Source organism: Hemitrygon akajei, chromosome 17, assembly GCF_048418815.1.
Source record: "Hemitrygon akajei chromosome 17, sHemAka1.3, whole genome shotgun sequence".
Classification (NCBI taxonomy): Eukaryota; Metazoa; Chordata; class Chondrichthyes; order Myliobatiformes; family Dasyatidae; genus Hemitrygon; species Hemitrygon akajei.
Genome location: NC_133140.1, coordinates 90,770,463 through 90,792,756, shown reverse-complemented (window position 1 = coordinate 90,792,756; position 22,294 = coordinate 90,770,463). Strand labels below are relative to the sequence as shown.

Sequence of the window (22,294 nt, the reverse complement as noted above, 5' to 3'; positions counted from 1 at the left end):
CCGAGCACCATGCAGTGTTGATCAGTAGGTAGACCCCACCTCCCTTCGTCTTGCCCGAAGACGCCATGCAGTCCATCCGATGGATTGAAAATCCCTCTGGTCGGATGGCACAGTCAGGGGTGGCAAGGGAGAGCCAGGTCTCTGTGAAACAGAATACACAGCAGTTCTGCATCTCCCTGCAGTAGGTGAGACTCCCTTTAAGATCATCCACCTTGTTCTCTATGGCTTGCACATTAGCTAGTAGGATGGTGGGCAGAGGGATCCTAAAGCCCCTTCGCTTCAATCTGATCAGCAGTCCAGCTTTTTTCCCCACGCTTCCTCGGTAATTTGTGCATCTTTCCAGGTTTCCATCGATGCAGTGTGTTGTTGGCAGCTCTTTGAGGTTAGTGGACTCGTCCCGTGGGGATCGATCGGCAGGTCGCGTTGTCAGGTGCTCCAGGTCGGGCCGAGTGACGGGGGAGGCTCCACTGCCACTTCCAACTGTCAGGGGCCTGGGCTGTTGATCGGGTTGCACCCTGAAGCCGACACTTAATCCTGGAGGGCCGGGCTGCCGACTGAAACAAGTCCGTGAATTGTGTCACGGTTGCGGAGGCCTCCGCTCCACCCAAGCCCCAGGCTCGATTTCCGAGGTCGGCGGCGGAGGCCTCACTTCCAGCAGCTGTGGATAGCCACCAACAAGGCTCTATGGTAGTCGCTCCAGGGAAGCGTCTGGGGTATCTTGAGGTCTCAGACATCACTTCTGTGTGTGGCCGTCTGCTTCAGAGAGGTGCTGGTCAGAATGGGCCATGTCTCTAGGCGCTCCGACACAGTAGCAGGCCGCAGGTCTCCGGGAACGTGGTGCACCTTGGAACAGGCCTCGACGATTGGGTCCAGGTACGGTCTGGAGTTGAAGCAATTCTGGCACGTCGATGATCTCCAGCTGGGTCAGTAACTTCGCCAGGGTGTTGTTGATCTTGCTAGATGCAGCAAATTGGAGGTTTAGGAGGGTTTCTTGGGTATAGGATAGTGTAGAGGGCAGTTTGCTCGGGAGAGCACGCGCAGAGTCGCCAGTTACCGGTGCCATCTTGAGTTCACTTATTATCGCTTATTATTGAGGTGAGTGCGACAGGATGCCAGTCGTTCAGGCAGGTTTCCTTGGACTTTTTGATACAGGGACAATGGTGGATAATTTGAAGCAAGAGGGCTCTCTCTCTCTCTCTGGCTATCCGTATAGCAAAGCTGATATGACAATGGCCCTGTATACCTTGCACTTGGTGGCCAACCTGATGTTCTGTGACCAAGCTCGATCTTTCAGCTGACCAAAGGCAAAGCAGGCTTTTCTGGTTCTTGACTCAATCTCCACATCCAGAGTAGCTGAGGATGTTATTATGCTGTCCAGGTAGCAAAACTTGTTGACAGCATGGAGACGAGTGTCATCAGTGAGGACAGTTGGCTCTTTGTAGCTTGAGCCAGGAGCCAGCTGGTACAAAACTTCCGTCTTTTTCAGGCTGATTGTCAGTCCAAAGCTTTTGGCTGCACTGGCAAAGTGACTGATGATCTCCTATCAGTCTTCGAGAGAGTGGGCACCCAGTGCACAGTCATCAGCAAACTGTGGCTCATGCGCCACAATGTCCCTGACTTTTGTTTTTGCTCTCAGTCTTGCGAGGTTGAGGAGCCCACCATTAACCTTGTTTGACTTCAGGTCTGATGTGGCATCCTGAAGAACAGCAGTAAAGGATAGTCCAAACAGAGTAAGAGCCAAAACACAACCCTGTTTTATGCCGTTGCTGATGGGAAATGGGTCTGACAACTCACCACACATGTTGATGCGGCCTTCCAAGCCTTCGTGGAACTGATGGATGATGTTGGTTAGGTGTGGGGGGGGGGGGCAACCAAATTTTGGTAGGAGCTTCCACAGGCCATCTCTACCAACAGTATCAAACACTTTGGTTAGATCAAATGTGACATAGAGACTTCTCTGCTGCTCAACATATTTCGCTTGGAGCTGGCTCAGTGAGAATATCATGTCCACTGTACTACGGCCTGTTCGAAAATCACACTGGCTTTCTGGAAGGATGTTGTCACTGATGTTGGACACCAAGCATCTGAGGATGATCTTCGCGAGGCATTTTCCTGCAACTGACAGAAGAGAGATGCCACGGTAATTGTTACAATCTGTCTTGTCTCCCTTGTTCTTGTAGGTGGTCACGATTGATGAGTCTTTGAAGTCTTGTGGTAGTTCCACAGCTCCCCACAGTTCTGTAAACAGCTGGTGCAGACATGATGTCAGTGTGTTACCACCATACTGGTAGATCTTGGCTGAGATACCATCAGACCCTGGTGCTTTGTTGGGTTTTAGCTGTTTGATGGCTTTGATGGCCTCGTGAAGAGTAGGGGGAGCATCTAGCTTGAACAGTATGGGTTGAGGGTGTACTCTGCTCAGTGCTTCATCGGTGATGGTTCCTGGTCTGTTCAGCAGCTCGTGGAAGTGTTCTTGCCATTTTTTCATGTGCTCTGACGTCTCAGTGAAGATGGATGTACTGTCCTTGCTCAGGAGCTGTGAGGTGTGAGATGTAGGTGTTGCTCAGTGAAGATGGATGTACTGTCCTTGCTCAGGAGCTGTGAGGTGTGAGATGTAGGTGTTGCTCAGTGAAGATGGATGTACTGTCCTTGCTCAGGAGTTGTCAGGTGTGAGGAGGTGTGAGGTGTAGGTGTTGCTCAGTGAAGATGGATGTACTGTCCTTGCTCAGGAGTTGTGCGGTGTGAGGAGGTGTGAGGTGTAGGTGTTGCTCAGTGAAGATGGATGTACTGTCCTTGCTCAGGAGTTGTCAGGTGTGAGGAGGTGTGAGGTGTAGGTGTTGCTCAGTGAAGATGGATGTACTGTCCTTGCTCAGGAGTTGTGAGGTGTGAGGAGGTGTGAGGTGTAGGTGTTGCTCAGTGAAGATGGATGTACTGTCCTTGCTCAGGAGTTGTGCGGTGTGAGGTGTAGGTGTTGCTCAGTGAAGATGGATGTACTGTCCTTGCTCAGGAGTTGTCAGGTGTGAGGAGGTGTGAGGTGTAGGTGTTGCTCAGTGAAGATGGATGTACTGTCCTTGCTCAGGAGTTGTCAGGTGTGAGGAGGTGTGAGGTGTAGGTGTTGCTCAGTGAAGATGGATGTACTGTCCTTGCTCAGGAGTTGTGCGGTGTGAGGAGGTGTGAGGTGTAGGTGTTGCTCAGTGAAGATGGATGTACTGTCCTTGCTCAGGAGTTGTCAGGTGTGAGGAGGTGTGAGGTGTAGGTGTTGCTCAGTGAAGATGGATGTACTGTCCTTGCTCAGGAGTTGTCAGGTGTGAGGAGGTGTGAGGTGTAGGTGTTGCTCAGTGAAGATGGATGTACTGTCCTTGCTCAGGAGTTGTCAGGTGTGAGGTGTAGGTGTTGCTCAGTGAAGATGGATGTACTGTCCTTGCTCAGGAGTTGTGAGGTGTGAGGAGGTGTGAGGTGTAGGTGTTGCTCAGTGAAGATGGATGTACTGTCCTTGCTCAGGAGTTGTGAGGTGCCTTGTTTTGATGGACCATACACAACCTTGATTGCTTCATAGAAGCTTCTTGAGTCATTACAGTCAGCGAAGGCTTGTAACTCCTTGGCCTTGTTCGCCCATCACTGGTCTTTCAGAGCTCTGAGCTGCCTCTGCAAAGTTGATTTTTCACTCAAAAAGGCACGTTTATTGGAATGAGTTTGGGTGTGGAAGAAGAGCCTGGTGTGTAGCTGCCTTAGCTCTTAGAAGGTCTTGCACACATCGGTTGCTCTCATCAAACCAGTCCTGATGCATGCGCTTGACTTTCCCCAAGGTGTCCTGGGCAGCGCTGTAGACCGTTTCTTTGAAGGCATTCCAGTGCTCAGTAATATCGTCTGGTGGATTCTCAACCAGTCTCCTTAGAGCAGTTTCCATAGAGGATTTTAGAGCATCAGCACACTCACGGTGTTTCAGTTTGGTGGTTTGGCATTCAGTCTGCATGGTGATTTGATCGATAGACATAGATCCAACCATACCATTTGATGATCAGTTGAGCACTCAGCTCCATGCTTAACTTTGGTGATACGAACTTCAGAGATGTCTCGTTGGCGGGTGATGACATAGTCAATGAAATGCCAGCTTTTAGATCGTGGATGCATCCATGTGCATGAACTTGTCTGGCAATTTGAACAGTGTGTTAGTAATGCACAGTTTGAATTCTGTGCACATCGAGAGGAGCAGTAGATCATTACCATTACTGTTGCCAATCCTTTGGCATCCAATCACACCAGGCCACACAGTGGACTCCTTGCCAACCCGAGCATTAAAGTCTCCCAGCAACAGCAGCTTATCGGAAGTTGCCACGCTACTGATGGTGGTTTTCAGCTCACTGCAGAATGTCTCCTTGACTTCACTGGGATTAGTTAGAGTTGGGGCGTAAACGTTGACTATGGTGAGGTGGCGCTTTCCTTGCAGAGGTGTACACAAGGTCTGGATTTGGTCATTTACAGCAACAGGCAGGGTTGGTAGCTCTGCTGCGAGGCAGTTCTTGATAGCCAAGCACACACCAGATTCTCTTCGTTCTTCTTCGGGCCTGCCAGACCAGAAGAATGCGTACCCTCCTTTCTCCACAAAGCGTGCCTTCTCTAGCGAGTCGGGACTCCTGGAGAGCCACAATGTCCATGTTGTAGTCCTTGAGCACACAAGCAACAAGCAGTGTCTCTCTCTGGGCAATCAGAGTTAGCATTGTCCAACAGAGTTCGTATGTTCCGTGAGGTGACGATCAGATTCTGCTTGTAATTCTTACCGCCAGAGTTGGACGGCCCGCCAGCCACGGCAGACTGGCTAGGTTGGTGTGAGCGGGCTTTGTTTGAGCCACCTTTTCTAGCCCTTCCCTAATTGTAGGGTGAGCAGTGCCTCCCTAACAGGGCTGCTCAGATGCAGAGGGTGCTGTCTCACCAGATCTCCGCTCTGTAATCCATGTGCAACCACTCTCTACCCTGCCACCTGCATGCAGACTTGTGACTACAGCTCCCAGCTGGTCGAGCCTACAGCTTCGCCACTTGTCTGTCACTACAGGACTTGGAGGTGTTGAGGATACCCCACTCCTCAGAAAGGAACAGCGTGTGCGTGAATGGATTTTAGGTGAGTAGGGGGTTGCACAGGTCCAGACCCACCCTTCTGACATCCCCTCCCGGATCCAGCGGCATGGTGGGGTCCAAGACGGCTGGGGGAAGTTCTGTTGCAGTGAATGGCCAGACCAAGCTTCGATGCAAGGGATACCCTTTCCGCACTTCACGGCACGTGTTTGCTAGATGGCTGTTGACCCTACGAGAGGGTTCATCCGCCCTCTACACTGGGAGGGGGAGAGAATAAAAATATCAGTAATCACACATGCCAGTTGTGCTGCGCACATCCTGAGTACTCGCCCTGGGATGCCATCCGGTCCCGCAGCCTTGCAACTGTCCACTCATTGGAAACATCTGCCTCAGCCTCAGAGATGCCCAGGTTGCAGGTTGTAGCGGTGGCTTTCCTCGGAGGCTCAGTGTTAGTATGTAAGTGCTTTAGGGGGATGTTGAGCTAAAAAAAAAAGATTGGGAAAGACTTCTCTAGGTGAAACCAATGTTTTTCATCTCCCCTCTGATCCATACTTTAAATCTCCACCTTCTGCTGTTAGATCTCTCTGCTAGAGAAACAGCTCCATGTAGATTCCCTGGATTTTTATACACCATAATTCTGTTCCAATGAAATAAAACTCAGCCATGCAAATTTTACAGTTGCAGTTTCTGAGCTGTATGACCCATGGAGAAGCCCTTTAGTCTGTCACACCCATGCCAACCATAAAGTACTATTGCCTTAAATGTAGTTTGAACTTGAACTTTAAATACTGTGGTGGCATCTGGTCCCACTACTTTCCCAGGCAGCACATTCCAGATTCCAACCATGTTTCCTCAGGTCCATGTAATTCCTTGCCCTCTAGTTTTAGACACCTCTGCTATAAGGAAACGTGCTCTACTATCTACCTAATCTCTGCTCCTCATAATATTGTAACTTCAATCAAGTCAGGTTCCTTAAGGTTGTTATAGCCAGAAGGGTTTGTGGGAATAAGCTCTCACTACCTATTAAATGCTCCTAATGGCCTCTGACAAATAAGCCCAGCTTCTGGCTATCATGTGTCGCTTACCTATCAAGCCTGGCAGAATTGTTTCTACTCACAGAAGGGGCAAAGGCAGGTTACTGGTGCCTTAAAACCAGTTGCTTTGGGCAGATGGGGCTTGTCAGCAGTGGTTGGCAAAACTCTGGAAAGGAAAGCTCTGACCTCAAACCATCACTGCTTTACAGCTATATCCACTGATCATCCTGAGCAGCTGCATCACTGCCTGGTTCGGAAATTGCACCATCTCGGATCGCAAGACCCTGCAGCAGATAGTGAGGTCAGCTGAGAAGATCATCAGGGTCGCTCTTCCCGCCATCACGGACATTTACACTACACACTGCATCAGCAAAGCAAACAGCATTATGAAGGACCCCATGCACCCCTCATACAATCTCTTCTCCCTCCTGCCGTCTGGGAAAAGGCTACGAAGTATTCGGGCTCTCACGACCAGACTATGTAACAGTTTCTTCCTCCAAGCTATCAGACTCCTCAATACCCAGAGCCTGGACTGATACCTTGCCTTATTGTCCTGTTTATTATTTATTGTAATGCCTGCACTGTTTTTGTGCACTTTACGCAGTCCTGTGTAGGTCTGTAGTCTAGTGTAGCTTTCTCTGTTGTTTTTTTCATGTAGTTCAGTCTAGTTTTTGTACTGTGTCATGTAACACCATGGTCCTGAAAAACATTGTCTCATTTTTACTATGTACTGTACCAGCAGTTATGGTCGAAATTACAATAAAAGTGACTTGACTTGATGGAGAAGGGTTCAGGCATAAACCCAGAGGAAAAATACAATTCAACATTGAATTCAATACTGACTTGCAACTTCTGTAACACTGATGGTGCCAAAGTCTTTCAGTCTCTGCTGTTCCTTTGGATTCATCAAATGCGTGGAGAGGTGGAGCCTGCTGTAACAGTTTGCTCTCCATATCGCTTGCATATCACATGGACAGGTAGGACCCATGCTCAACCTCAACCAACAGAGGCTTCTTAATCAAGTCACTCCTCATCTTCTCCACTCCAGGAAAAAAAGCCTATTCAGTCTCTCCTCATAAGTGAAACACTTAATCTCAAACATCATCCAGGAGAATCACTTATGTATCCTCTCGCGCACAACCACACCCTTCCTGTAGTGTGGAGACCAGAAATGCACACAATACTCAACCTTGCCTAACCAACATTTTATGAGATGGCGGTAAGATGGTGGTGTGCTTGGTCACAGCAGCTTCTCCAGGTCCAGCAAATGGTGCAAATGTGTGTTTTAAATATTTTTCTTGCCATCACAAGACCCTGTTGGGCATTGTTAATATAAAATATCACAATCACCAAGCAGGAATATGTGAAGAGAGCTACCATTTCAATCAGGTCTGCACTCAGGATTAAAAAGATAGATCTTCGCAGAAATTTTTCAAAGTTGGACTGTGACCAATTACAAAGCAGATTTCATTAGAGAAGGTGAAGTGGTCATTGTTGTGAGCGGGTCAGTGTTTGGAGTGGCTTTGGTGAGATCAGGGTTGTGTGAGGCAAGTATCTGGTAAGTTTCTCTTTTTCTTTTAAATTCTTAATTCTGCATTTGTTAGGGCATAGTAGTGTAGCGAGAATGGGTCCAGTGGAAGTGTTTTGTACTGTATGAGATGTGTAGATTCAGAGGCATGAGAGAGGAGTTGGCCAGAATTGATTGGAAAATAATATCGGTAGGGATGACAGCAGAGCAATGGCTGGAATTTTTGGAAGCAATTTGGAAGGCACAGGATATATACATCATAAAGAGGAAGATGTACTCTAAAGCAAGATGACAGAAAATGTGGCTAATAAGAGAAGTCAAAGCCAACAAAAAAGCCAAAGAGAGGACATATAATAGAGATAAAATTACTGGGAAATTAGAAGATTGGGAAGCTTTTAACAGCCAAAAGAAGAAAACCAAAAATATCATTAAGGAGGAAAAGATGGAATACAAAGGTAAGATGGCTAGTAATATTAAAGAGGATTCAGAAAGTTTCTTCAGGTATATAAAGTGTAAAGAGAGGCGAGAATAGATATTGGACCACTGCAAAGTGATGCTGGAGAGGTAGTACTAGGGTCAAAGAACTGTTGAATGAATTGAATAAGTATTTTCCACAGCATTCACTGTGGAAGATACCAGCAGTATGCTAGAAGTTCAAGAGTGTCAGGGGGCAGAAGTGTGTGAAGTTGCTATTACTAGAGAGAAGGTTCTTGGGAAACTGAAAGATCTGAAGCTAGCTTAGTCACCTGGACCAGATGGTATATCCCCTACGGTTCTGGAATAGGTGATGGAAAAGATTGTGGAAGCACTAGTAATGATCTTTCAAGGATTAATTGATGCTGGCATGGTTCCGGAAGAATGGAAAATTGCAAATGTCACTCCACTCTTCAAGAAGGGGGAGAGACAGAAGAAAGGATATTATAGGCCAGTTAGTCTGACCTCAGTGGTTAGGAAGATGTTGGAGTTGATTGTTGAGGATATGGTTTCAGGGTACTTGAAGGCAAATGATAAAGTAGGCCATAGTCAGCATGGTTTCCTCAAGGGAAGAGCATGCCTGACAAATCTTGGAATTCTTTGAAGAAATAATAAGTATGATAGACAAAGGAGAATATTGGCAAGATTGGCAAGAAGTAAAGAGTGGGAATAAAGGGAGCCTTTGTCTGGATGGCGGCCAATGACTAGTGGTGTTCCACAGGGTCTGTGTTGGGACCACTACTTTTTACATTATATGTCAATGACTTGGACAACGGAATTGACGGTTTTATGGCAAAGTCTGCAGGCAATACAAAGATAGGCAGAGTGGTAGGTAGTTTTGAGGAAGTAAGAGGCTACAGAAGGACTTAAACAGATTAGGAGAAAGGGCAAAGTAGCAGATGGAATACTGCATTGGGAAGTGTATGGTCATGCACTTTGGTAGAAGAAATAAAAGGGTAGACTATTTTCTAAATAGAGTGAAAATTCAAAAAATTGAGGTGCAAAGGGACCCAAATCCTCATGCCAGATTTCCTAAGTGTTTATTTGCAAGTTGAGCTGGTGGTGAGGAAGGCAAATGCGATGTTGGCATTCATTTAAAGAGAACTAGAATATAAAAGGATGTAACGTTGAGGCTTTATAAAGCACTGGTGAGGTCTCATTTGGATTACTGTGCACACGTGCTGACACTGGAAAGGATTCAAATATTCATGAAAATGATTCTGGGATTGAAAGGCTTGTCGTATGAAGAGCATTTGATGGTTCTGGGTCTGTATCACTAGAATTCAGAAGAATAAGGGGTGACCTCATTGAAACATATCGAATGGTGAAAGTCATTGATAGAGTGGACATGGAGAGTAAGTTTCTATAGTGGGGGAGTCTAAGACCAGAGGACACAGCCTCAGAATACAGGGTGTCCTTTTAGAATAGAGATGAGGAAGAATTTCTTTAGCCAGAAAGTGGTGAATCTTTGAAATTTGTTGTCACATGTGGCTGTGAAGGCCAAGTTATTGAGTATATTTAAGACAGAGGTGGATAGATTCTTGAATAGTCAAGGTATGAAGGGATATGGGGAGAAGGTAGGACAATAGGGCTCCTGGAAGAGAAAATGGATCTGCCATAATGAAATGGCAGTGCAAATTCAATGGGCCAAATAGCCCAATTTTGCTCCTACATCTTATGGTCCAAGTCTGGTTCACTAGATAGACCAACGGCAAGGGAGCAGTGTGGCCTTAGTTGTTGTGCAGACCAGGCCCTCCTGCCACAGCATCGTCTATTATAGGTGCCCAGGGGAGGAGGCATCAGAGGCACAGCAGGCACACTGGAATCCATGTTGGGTTGTGGCTGACCCCTGTGGGCTGGCTCTCCCATCAGTGGCGGTGCTGAGGTGGTGCTTGCAGGTGCTATAGCACCAGCAGAAATTACAATAGCACCACCAAGAAATTAACTGAAATTTGACATACAAATTGCAGCTGCTTTCTCTGTATAGTTTTGAATACAGCTTGTTTCTCCAGTTGATCTAGTGAAACAGCGCCCCCAATTATCATAGCACCCACGCAGCAATAAAGTTATAAACTCTGTGAGGGTCTAAGGTCCGATCCACTCTACACTTCTGCTTATTCGTTCGTTGTCAATGTCTCACCATTGCTGTCCTCACTCAGATCAGTTAAGCTGATCTAAGATCACTTAAGGTGGTGATGTCACTCACACGAGAGATTGATAGTATACATACATTGTGCAAGATCTAGGCGCAGATCCATGCTCTTGCAAGACTAACAGATGCCACACACACACGTTGTGCTTTCACAAGTTAGCGTGGGCCTGGCATGTGCATTATTTTGGCTGGCGTGAAAAATGGATCAATTCTTAGTGAGAAAACAACCTCATCCAGAGGAATCAGTGGTGTCTCAGCCTGAGCCTGTCTTAATTGAAAGTGACATGCAGAAAGAAGTAAGTGGGAATGAGGACGACAGCAGTTCATCGGGGTATGAGGGTGAAGTACAGGAACAAGAAATGGAGCGGGATTCGGAAGAGACCGTGGATGAAGCTGCTCTTAGTGCTAGTGGGAATACTGTTAGCGATGTTAGCCAGCAGCCTGAGGAAAGACCCCGTCGGCCAGCATTGAAAAAGTACCCTTTGCAACAGTTTGGCAATCAGCAAAGGAGTTTTATTCGTGGCTGGTTTGACCTGTACTCCTGGCTGGAATATTTGATCACAAAAGATACGTTCTGCTTTGCATGCAGGCATTTCCTGTGTGGAGGACATGGATTCCATTCTGAGTCTACCTTCACTGTCACCGGTTACCGCAACTGGCGGAAAGCTACAACAGCTTTCAAAACCCACCATGCAAGTGCAGCTCATAAGTTTGCTATGGAGGCATGGGCCAAATTCAGATTGAGAAAGCAAGACAGTTCAAGATTGGAAAATATGCTTGATAAAGGACATGCAAAGATTGTCCAAGAAAATAGTGAGTATAATAATACATTTACCGCTATTAAGCCTACTGGTTTTGCTTAGACTTCCAAGCGGTGATTCTGTTGATTTTTGTTTTAAATTTAGTAGCCGAATTAATTGAGGTATTGCATGGTCAGAGTACGATTTGTCCAACTCCTGGTAAAGCCTTGCATCTGTTGTTTGCCTTATTTGATTTTAATAACGGTATATCTTTTGGCATTGTCTGTCTATGTAATGCAAATAGCAGTGAACATTGTGGGTCAGTGTTGTGTTTTTCAGTTGAAAAGCCCACATTTGACACTGATTGTGGGATTGGTGTGTGATTCATGTTGTGCGCTGTGGGTTGGATGCTCTGTTGATTTGTTTGTTTATGCTCTGTGCAGCCCGAGTTTTTGCCGATGCTGTTGACTTCTATACAGTTCATTTCTATATTAGATCTATCAATTGCTGTTGCTTGTGAATCAACAGAGGCATTTATAGTACGCACATAATGTTTGAAACTGACTTTTGAACGCCACGCGTCTGGCCTTGCAAATACATATTACCATACAGTACATCCCTCAGCACCATCACTGAATAATTCAGCCCCACTGTAGCACCAGCAAGAAAAAAATCTCTGGCGCCGCCAGTGTCTCCCATCGATCCTGTTCTCTATTGATCACTCCCTGGAAGACAAGCTGGATTGCCTTTGCCTGCAACTGACTCAGCACGAGATGAGGAACTGCTGTGTACTTGTTCTTGCAACATTCCCTGCATCATCAATCTTGGGCATACCACTCAGAGACATGTGCTAATATTACTTCTTTGAGACTGTATGTACTATTGTACCTGTGTAACTGTATGTACTGCGTTTTGCACCTTGGCCCTGGAGGAATACTGTTTTGTTTACATGAGTATTGTTGAATGATATAAAGCTGCATCATAATTTCCCTGCTCTTATATTTTCTGCCCTATAGAATCAGGGAGGTTTCCCATACATCTTCTTCCAAAAATACTTAGACACAGATACTGAGGTACTGCTTTTTTCTTAATTGACCTTAACACGAGAGTAGGCCATTTACCCCTCAAGTCTAGCCCTCCATTAAATGTAACCATTCCTAGTCATGCTAGCCTCAACTCCTCTGCATCCCAAATAATCTTTAATTCCAATATCTTTTAATTAATTACCTATCTCTACCTTAAATTTATCCTCTTGAGAGTACAATAATTCATGCACAATGTCTTCCAATAAGCACATCATCCTGCACTTGCTGGGATTAAATTCCACCTGCCATTTTACCAGTTAATCAATATCAGCCCAAATCCTACAACTATCTTCCTCACATCAACACTTTTCCTCACTTCCTCCTGCTTTTAAGGACCTGAAGACACATATTGCAAAGTCCCTCCACACACACCACCCAAGATCCTCACATTCTCTTGCCTTCTTGCCAAGAGTAATGTGATTGGGAAGAAAACAATACAGTACTCACTGACCCTGGAATAAATCCCATTCTGCCCAATTGATGAGTCATCTAAATCATCCTGCAATGCAATGTTTCCCATCTTATTGTCACGCAGCCAATTTGCATCATCTGCAAATTATTTTATCATTCCCCTCACACTGAGGTCTAGATCACTATTATCAATTACATAAAGGCAGGGATCCACTACTGAGCTCTGTGGTTCCACACAGATACAGCCTTCAGTCACCAAAACACCAATTAATCATGAGTCTATGAGACATAGGAGCAGAATTAGGCCATTCAGCCCATCAAGTCTGCTCTGCCATTCCATTATGGCTGATTTATTATCCCTCTCAAACCCATTCTCCCAACTTCTCTCCAAAACATGACTAATCAAGAAATTTTAACTTCATCCCTATTCTTCCAGGCAAGAAGCCTTACTAAACTGTGTCTGATAAAAACTTCTTTAATCTGCCTTACCTGGACATCCACACATGGCCACACCGTCCTCTCTGTGTGCCAAACACGTTTACCTGAATTCCTTGCATCTCTTTCTTGAAAAGCAGCAAATTGTTTTACCTTCCAGACTGTTCCAGTCAAATCACTATCTATCTATCTATTTATTTATTCATTCATTCATTCATTTATTTGGAGATACAGCGTGGAACGGCCCTTCCGGCCCACCAAGCCGCACCGCCCAGTAACCCACTAATTTAATGCTCGCCTAACCACAGGAAAATTTACAAAGACCAATCAATATACTAGCTGGTAATTCTTTGGACTGAGAGGAAACCAGAGCACCCAGAGGAAAGCCACGTGCGTATGGGAAGAGCATACAAATTCCTTACAGATGGTGCTGCAATTGCACTCTAAACTCCAATGCCCTGAGCTGCAATAGCATCAGCCTAACTGCAACACAACCTTGTCAGTCTGTTCAAATTAAACAACCCAATTTGCAAACCTTATTCCAATAGTACATGTGCTATTATACTAAATCTAAATGAATTCATCAGTGTAATAAACCTGCTCTCCAAGTGATTCTCCTGCGATTTGCACAAACTTGTTCCCCAAAACAAAATCCAGATCTGCATGCCCCCTTCCCAGTATTATTAATTGAGATACAGTGTGGAATAGGCCCTTCTCCAGGACAGCCAAGCATTGGCTAAAGAAAAAAAATCTCAACATACAATTTAAGAAATGGTTGTCCTTTAATGGCGAGAAACCTTTTCCAAACAAGAAGCATTTAAAGTCAGGGTACACGGGTTTAAAGCAGGGGATTTGGAATGTGGTGCCTGAGAATGTGGTGAAGGAAGATAAACTTACTAACAGTATTTGGTCAAACATTTGTATCATCAAATCACAGAATGTTCCGGATCACGATCATGAGCTGGTCATCAGGATTAACATGCATGGGTAACCGATAGCTACTTGAGCTGAACAACCTGCCTCTGTGCTTAACATCACGGGAACAGCCGGTACTGAATGTTTGCAGCTCTTACCTGCTTAGATCCTCCCTGAAGAATCAGCAGTTCCTTGATGGCGTTCGGCTGATATACTCTATCCAAAATCCTCTGTAGAGCTTCCTGACATCCCCGCTGCTCAGCCTGAGTGAGGCCCTGACAATAACATACAAACTTTGTATTTATGACATTGAACATAGTTCCATGGGATATAACCTCTCACTGCCTCCATGTCCTGCAGATGTCAACACCCTGCTCAACCACTCCAGCGCCCTCTCAATTGGGACCTCCAGACAGAGATCAAAACACGGCAACCAAAGCTCAGACTCTAGATATCTTTCAAGAGGTTATGCCTTGGACAGTAGCATCCATCATTTAGACCAAGGCATGCTCTCTTCTTGTTACTCCCATCAGAGAGGAGGTATAATGTCTGCAAATGATTTGAACTTAACGTAGGGATCATGATTAAAGTGCTTGTTGTAAATCAATGTGTAGAGAATGTATCAAAAATACTTTTCCAAAATGTTTCCAAAAGAGGGCAAGACCAAAACATACGAGTCAGAGAGGCTACCTCAGAGTGACATCTATCACAAATCGGATTTATATGTGAGTAAAAACGAGCTAATTTATCTTTAGACATATGAGCCCTGTGCACCACTTTAAATTGAATCAACATATGTCTAGCACAAATAGAAGAAAAATTAACTAATTGAAAATTTTTTCCCCATTTCTCTAAAGATAAAGAAAATTGAAGTTCCTTCTCCCATTCATTTTTAATTTTATCAGATATATCTGGCTGTATATTTATAATCATATCATAAATGATTGCTATTAAACCCTTTTGATAAGGGTTTAAGCCTAAAATTTTTTCCATGATATCAGTTGTATATGAAATCGGAAAAGTAGGTAACATTGTATTTAAAAAATCTCTGATCTGTAAGTATCTAAAAAAAAAATGGGATCTGGGCAAATTATATTTACTAGACAATTGTTCAAAAGACATGAAACAGTTATCCAAAAATAAATCACGAAAACATATACCCCTTGTTTTCCAAACTGAAAAGGCTTGATCCATGAGGGTTGAAAGAAAAAATTAGATATAATAGGACTTGATAAAATAAATTTATTCAAGCCAATAATTTATGAAACTGAAACCATATTCGAAATGAATGTTTAATTATTGGATTAACCATTTGTTTATTCAATTTAAAAAACAAGGGAAGCGAGGTCCCTAAGATGGAAGTCAATTAAAATCCTTGTGCAGAATTACATTCAAGATTAACCCATTGTGGACTGATGTATATCACCCTATTACTGCAATTTTTGGCTTACCAATGACTGATCTGCCCTCTGTAGCTCGACGGATGATTGCATTTGCTACTTTAATGGCTAGAGGATCTATTTTATTGAATTGGAAAGAGATAAATCCTCCTATCACATCTCAATGGTTTTCTCAAACCATATCCTGTTTAAATTTAGAAAAAATTAGAAGTTTGATTCCTCGGTTAAATTTGAAGAAACTTGGAGGCCTTTTATTCAATATTTTCATAGAATGTAATTTGACCTTTTCCGATTCCTTTATATTATTCATTAATTTGAGTAGAGGAGCGGTGTTAACGACACCAATAACTTTTTTTTTGATGTAATAGACTAGCCCAGCTTGTTTTTTTTAAGCTTAGGTTTAGTTGTGTTTAGTTTATTTTGTTTTTGAATTTTCAATTTGGGTTTTTTTCTTTTTTTTCTTGTTTCTTGTTTATATCAAGGGTTTGGGAGTTACTATGGTGTTACCTATAGTTTTTACTCATGTGTTAATTGCCAACAATGTAATCTCACTCCCTTTGTACTATTATGACCATCATGTATCTGTTTTTGAAAAATTCAATAAAAAGATTGAAAAGAATAAAGTCCTTGTTGATGATACGAATGTTGGTCATGTGGTTGATGGTGAAGAAGAATCTTGCGGCACCATCAAAAGGAGGAAGAGGATACATGATAAACAGCAGATTACCTCAAGGTGTTGAAGAACAAAGGAAACTTAAAGTGAAAACCCAATGATCCCTGAAGGTACATCAGGTGTGTACGAAAGCACATGGAATAATCACCTTTATTGGCTGAGTCAGAGAATGCCAGCACAGCGAGACCTTGCTAGAACTACACTGAACACTAGTTAGGTCAGTTATGGTCATCTCACTACAGGAAGGATGTGGATACGATAGAGAGGGTGCACAGGAGATTTACAAGGATGTTGCCTGTATTGGAGAGCATGCCTTGTGAGAATAGGTTGAGTGAACTTGGCCTTTTCTCTTTGGAGTGATGGAGGATGAGAGGTGACCTGACAGAGGTGTATAGGATGATTAGAGGCATTGATCGTGTGGATAGCCAGAGGCTTTTACCCCAGGGGTAAAATGGCTAACACAAAGGAGCATAATTTTAAGGTGCTTGGAAGTACGTATAAGGGGGATTTCAGAGGTAAGTTTTTCACACAGAGAGTGGTGAGTACGTGGAATGTACTGCTAGCAACGGTTGTAGAGGCTGATATAATAGGGTCTTTTAAGGGACTCTTAGATAGGTACATGGAGGTTAGAAAAATAGAGGGCTACGCGGCAGGGAAAACACTAGGCAGTTTCTAGAGTAGGTTACATGGTCGGCACAACATTATGGGTCGAAGGGCCTGTAACGTGCTGTGGATTTTCTATGTCACAGCTCAAGTACAAAGTTCCATTCCAGTCATCAAATTGAAAATTGTGACAACGCTAAATGGTGTCCAGAAAAAAGTCCATGAGAATTGGGGGGGGGGGGGGAGAAGAATGGGATACAAGTGTTAGTGTATGGGTGCTTGATGGTTACTGTGAACTCTAGAGAGATGAAGGGCTGGTTTCCTCACTGTGTAAGAATTCACAATGAAGGCGTCAGGGTTATGAAATCACACATACACATTAGTCAGAAAGTTGTTTCCTTTGAAACGATGGAAACTTTATGGAGGTCTGCAAGATCATTTGCAAAACCAGCCACCAGGAGCAGGAAAATCCTCCCAGCTTCAGGAAAACAGTATGTAAAATAATCTTCGCCTCTGGCCATTTCAGCAGACAGAGTCTCAAGAGGGCTGATTACCATACCTTTTGAGATGCACAGTGTCCTGGTGAACCTTTCTCTAACACCGACTTGTGCTGACCTTTATTTGGCGAATAACCCAGCTGGCACAGACTGGCTATCAGATCTCCCAGGTGCCTGCTGAACACAAGGCTTTCCAGGGACGGATGCTCAGCAATGGTGAGGAGCAACTGGGTGATGGTGTACAGTCGCCAGCTCCCATCAGCAGGCACTGAGTCACGAATCAGCTTTTCAACTGTGGCTGCAAACTCTGACCTGCAGCCAAGGGGGATTCCCACCCCTGGTAGTAGGTATGGGCAGATCCCGAGAGTGACGACAAACTGTAGCACAGTCTGTACTGTTTTCTGCTGTGATATACTCAGAGTATCAGGTGACAGTGGAGGTGCACACTCAGGGCTCTTGGGGTTCGGTTTTGGGGGTGTGAATTGTGCTAACGCATCAATCATTGCCTGCTTCAAACACAGGAGGAGCAATAGTAGTTCAGCAACAAAACTCCACACGATATCGTCAGAGCTCAGAGGCCAAGCTAACTGGGTCACTACACAAGTCCTCAGCTCCCCCAAAGCCAGCCTGCCTGTATCGTGCAGCAACTTCTCCCGATAAGCACAGAGATTACGTGACAGAGTCTGCAGGAGGACATCCTCACGGCTGGCCTGCGACACGACAGTCACTTCTGGAAATGAACACAGGGGAATACATCAGTTGCGAGATATCTGACAGGAGCTTGCCCCAAAGCAAATCCCCAAACTCCTGACGATAACAAGTAAACACGTTATACATTTCACCAGAAAAAACAACTGCAGACACTGCAACCGAACGTCAGGCAGCATCTGTGGAAGGAAAGGCGAGTAAAACCCGTGAACGAGCTCAGGGTTGGTATGGGATGAAGAGTGCACGGCGGGGGCGAGCCCGAGGTTGGGGTAAATCCTTGGAGCGTTTGCCACCACGACCACCTCCCCCCCGTTCTCATACCCTCAGGTCTTCCCTCCGGTTCCCTCATCCTTCTCCTCACCGGCCTCGCCCGGTTACCCACTGATCTCACTCACCCGCTGGCACCAACAGTTCCTTCAGCGTTTCTGTTACCGTCCGCAGACTAACAGCCGCCATTATGCACGCCATTGCGCCTGCGCCACGTAAGTATCCGTCGCTTCGATTCTTCGTAATAGCCGACGCGTGAATGACGTAACAGCTTCTGTCTATTTTGCATCTGCGCCACCTTAGTAAAGGAAGTGAAAACTTTGGAGACCAGGACATTGCTTGTTCTGCTGAAAGGACCTTCAACCCCCGCCCCCCCCCCCCCCCCAATACTGGGTGACAGGATATCTCTGTTGTATTCGAGTAGCCTCAACCCCAATATAGGGGGTTTCAGGTTCAGGTAACCCAATTATCTGAGTTCCTTGCCCACTCCCACCAGTCAACTTTGTTCTCTCTTGAACAAACTTCTTCATGACTTCGCAATCAACCTCATTCTGACGGATTTGTTACTGCCTACATGAACTGTGCGCTCTCTGTAACACTTTAATTTGCATTCTGCTATTGTCTGCTATTGTCTTCCCTTGCACTGTTCCGATGTCCCACTCTACTACTTGTAAAAACGTCATCCTCTTCTCAATTCCTCCATCTCTGCCGCATCTGCTCTCATGATGAGGCTTTTCATTCTAGAATGAAGGGAGTGATCTTTTTCAAAGATCCCTTCCTCCACCATCAACGCTGACCTCAACTGCATCTCTTCCATTACATGCAGGTCTGCTCTTACCTAATCCTCCCACCACGTTATCAGGGATAGGGTTCCTCTTGTCCTCACCTACCACCCCAGCAGCCTCCACGTCCAGCATGTAATTCCCCAAAACTTCCACCATCTCCTACGGGATCCCCCCACTAAGCACATCTTCCCCCCCCCCCCCGCCACCCCCCACTCTCTGGTCTCTGCAGGGATCACTCCCTACGCAACTCCCTTGTTCATTCACCCATCCCCACTGATCTCCCTCCTGGGACATCCTTGCAAGCGGAACAAGTGCTACACCTGCCCTTGCACCTCCACCCTCATAACCATTAACTTCACTTGTAAGTCTTTTAGGGTCATTTACTGTGTTTCGTGCTCCCAGTGTGGCCTCCTGTACATCAGTGAGACCCAACATAGATTGGCAAACCACTTTGCCGAGCATCTAAGCTCCCGCCAGAACAAGCAGGATCTCCCAGTGGCCACCCAATTTAATTCCACTTCCCATTCCCATTCTGATTTGTCCATCCATGGCCTTCTCCACTGTGTGATAAAGCCACACTAAGGTTGGAGGTAGAATGCCTTATATTCTGTTTGGGTAGCCTGATGGCATGAACACAGATTACTCAAACTTCCGGTAATGCCTCCACTTCCCCACCTTTTCCATTTCCCATCCCCTTTTCCCTCATCTCCTTGCCCACCCATCGCCTCCCTCTGGTGCTCCTCCCCCCTTTTTCTTTCTTCCATGGCCTTCTGTCTCTTTCACCAATCAACTTCCCAGCTCCTGACTTCATCCCCTCCTCCTCCAGGTTTCACCTATCACCTGGTGTTTCTCTCCCCCCTCTCTCTATCTTTTAAATCTTCTCCTGCCAAAGTCCTTCTCTAGTCCTTCCGAAGGGTTTTGGCCCAAAATGTCGACTGAACTTTTTTCCATAGATGCTGCCTGGCTTACTGGGTCGTCGTCGTTGTCCTGGTGGTGGTGGTGGTCTGATGTCTTCAATTGACTTCATTACTTACATCCTCCAAATACATGAGGCGTAAAAGTCTTTACGTTATGTCTCTGTTCAAATGTGTAATGTGCAATCATAGTAATTTATTAATCAATTTCATGTATAACAGGATAGTCAATATAACATTGAAATTCAGCAGTCTGCTGGCCTGCTGGTAGAAGCTGTACAGGAGCCTGTTGGTCCTGGCTTTTATGCTGTGGTACCATTTCCCAGATGGTAGCAGCTGGAACAGTTTGTGGTTGGGGTGACTCGGTTCCCTGAAGATCATTCGGGCCTTTTTTACACACCAGTCTTTGTAAATGTCCTGAATAGTGACTACCATCCCATTGCACTTACATCCATCAACATGAAGTATTTTGAGAGGCTCGTCATGAGGCATATCAAGACCCTGCTGCCCCCCTCACTGGACCCCCTGCAGTTTGTGTACCATCCCAACCGCTCAACAGATGACACCATTGCCACCACCCTCCACCTGGCTCTAACCTACCTGGACAAAAAAGACACGTACATTCGGATGCTGTTCATAGACTTCAGTTCAGCATTCAACACAATCATTCCTCAGAAACTGATTGGAAAGCTGAGCCTACTGGGCCTGAACACCTCCCTCTGCAACTGGATCCTAGACTTCCTGACTGGGAGATCTCAGTTAGTCCGGATCGGGAGCAGCATCTCCAAAATCCATTACACTGAGCACGGGGCTCCCCAGGACTATGTGCTCAGTCCACTGCTGTTCACTCTGCTGACCCACGACTGTGCTGCGACACGCACCTCGAACCACATCATCAAGTTTGCCGATGACACGACCGTGGTGGGTCTCATCAGCAAGAACGATTAGTCAGCTTACAGAGAGGAGGTGCAGCAGCTAACGGACCGGTGCAGAGCTAACAACCTGTCTCTTAATGTGAACAAAACAAAAGAGATGGTTGTTGACTTCAGGAGGGCACGGAATGACCACTCCCTGATGAACATCGACAGCTCCTTGGTAGAGATTGTTAAGAGCACCAAATTTCTTGGTGTTCACCTGGTGGAGAATCTCACCTGGTCCCTCAACACCAGCTCCATAGCAAAGAAAGCCCAGCAGCGTCTCTACTTTCTGCAAAGGCTGAGGAAAGTCCATCTCGCACCCACCATCTGCATCACATTCTACAGGGGTTGTATTGAGAACATCCTGAGTAACTGCATCACTGCCTGGTTCAGAAATTGCACCATCTCGGATCGCAAGACCCTACAGCGGATTGTGAGGTCAGCTGAGAAGATCATCGGGGTCTCTCTTCCTGCCATCACGGACATTTACACTACACGCTGCATCCACAAAGGAAACAGCATTATGAAGGACCCCATGCACCCCTCATACAATCTCTTCTCCCTCCTGCCGTCTGGGAAAAGGCTCTGAAGCATTCAGGCTCTCACGACCAGACTATGTAACAGTTTCTTCCCCCAAGCTATCAGACTCCTCAATACCCAGAGCCTGGACTGACACTTTGCCCTATTGTCCTGTTTATTATTTATTGTAATGCCTGCACTTTGTGCACTTTACGCAGTCCTGTGTAGGTCTGTAGTCTAGTGTAGCTTTCTCTGTGTTGTTTTTTTACGTAGTTCAGTCTAGTTTTTGTACTGTGTCATGTAACACCATGGTCCTGAAAAACGTTGTCTCATTTTTACTATATACTGTACCAGCAGTTATGGTTGAAATGACAATAAAAGTGACTTGACTTGACTTGAAGTGCACATCTACAGATGTGCTGGGCTGTCCACACCACTCTCTGCAGAGTCCTGCGATTAAGGGAGGTACAGTTCCCATACCAGGCAGTGATGCAGCCAGTCAGGATGCTCTCAATTGTGTCCCTGTAGAAAGTTCTAAGGATTTGGGGGTTCATACAAAACTTCTTCAACCATCTGAGGTGAAAGAGGCGCCGTTCTGCCTTTTTCACCACACAGCTGGTATGTACAGACCACGTGAGATCCTTGGTGATGTGTATACCAAGGAACTTGAAGCTGTTCACCCTCTCAAGCTCAGATTCATTGATGTCAATAGGGGTGAGCGTGTACCATACCTCCTGTAATCCACAACCAGCTCCTTTGTTTTTGAGACATTGAGGGAAAGTTTGTTTTCTTGATACCACTGTGTCAGAGAGATGACTTCTTCCTTAGGCCAACTTGTTATTGTTTGAGATTAGGCCAATCAATGTAGTGTCATCGGCAAATTTAATTAGCAGATTTGATCTTTGGGTGGTGACACAGTCATGGGTACACAGGAAGTAAAGGAGGGGGCTTAGGACACAGCCTGAGGAGCACGGAGATGAGGGAACGAAGAAGAAAGCCCTTAACTCGAAGTGGAGTCATCGGGATGCCGTCGTGACGGCGTTTTTTTAGCAGGCTTTCTTATTTTTATGAGGCCGAGTTTGCTCAACTCAGCACGATGGAAAGCGTGCAAGGGGGCCAGCTGGATTCAAACTCAGGAGCCTTTGCTCTGAAGTCCAGTGCTGATGC

The 22,294-nt window shown here is 45.5% G+C and overlaps 1 protein-coding gene across 3 annotated transcripts in view; it reads right to left on the bottom strand.

Moving 5' to 3' along the window:
* Positions 1 to 18,224, bottom strand: part of tango6 (transport and golgi organization 6 homolog (Drosophila)) — a 180,829-nt gene extending 162,605 nt beyond the window's left edge. For all 3 annotated transcript variants that reach the window (XR_012101957.1, XM_073070541.1, XM_073070542.1), the window contains exons 1-3: positions 18,121 to 18,224; positions 17,080 to 17,747; positions 14,003 to 14,119 (exon numbers count right to left, since the gene is read on the bottom strand). Coding sequence is in view for 2 of the 3 variants with exons in the window: in XM_073070541.1 (XP_072926642.1) it covers positions 14,003 to 14,119; positions 17,080 to 17,747; positions 18,121 to 18,193 (858 nt within the window). In the remaining variant the exon portion in view is untranslated. The remainder of the gene's footprint in view (positions 1 to 14,002; positions 14,120 to 17,079; positions 17,748 to 18,120) is intronic.
* Between the last annotated feature and the right edge of the window lie 4,070 nt (positions 18,225 to 22,294).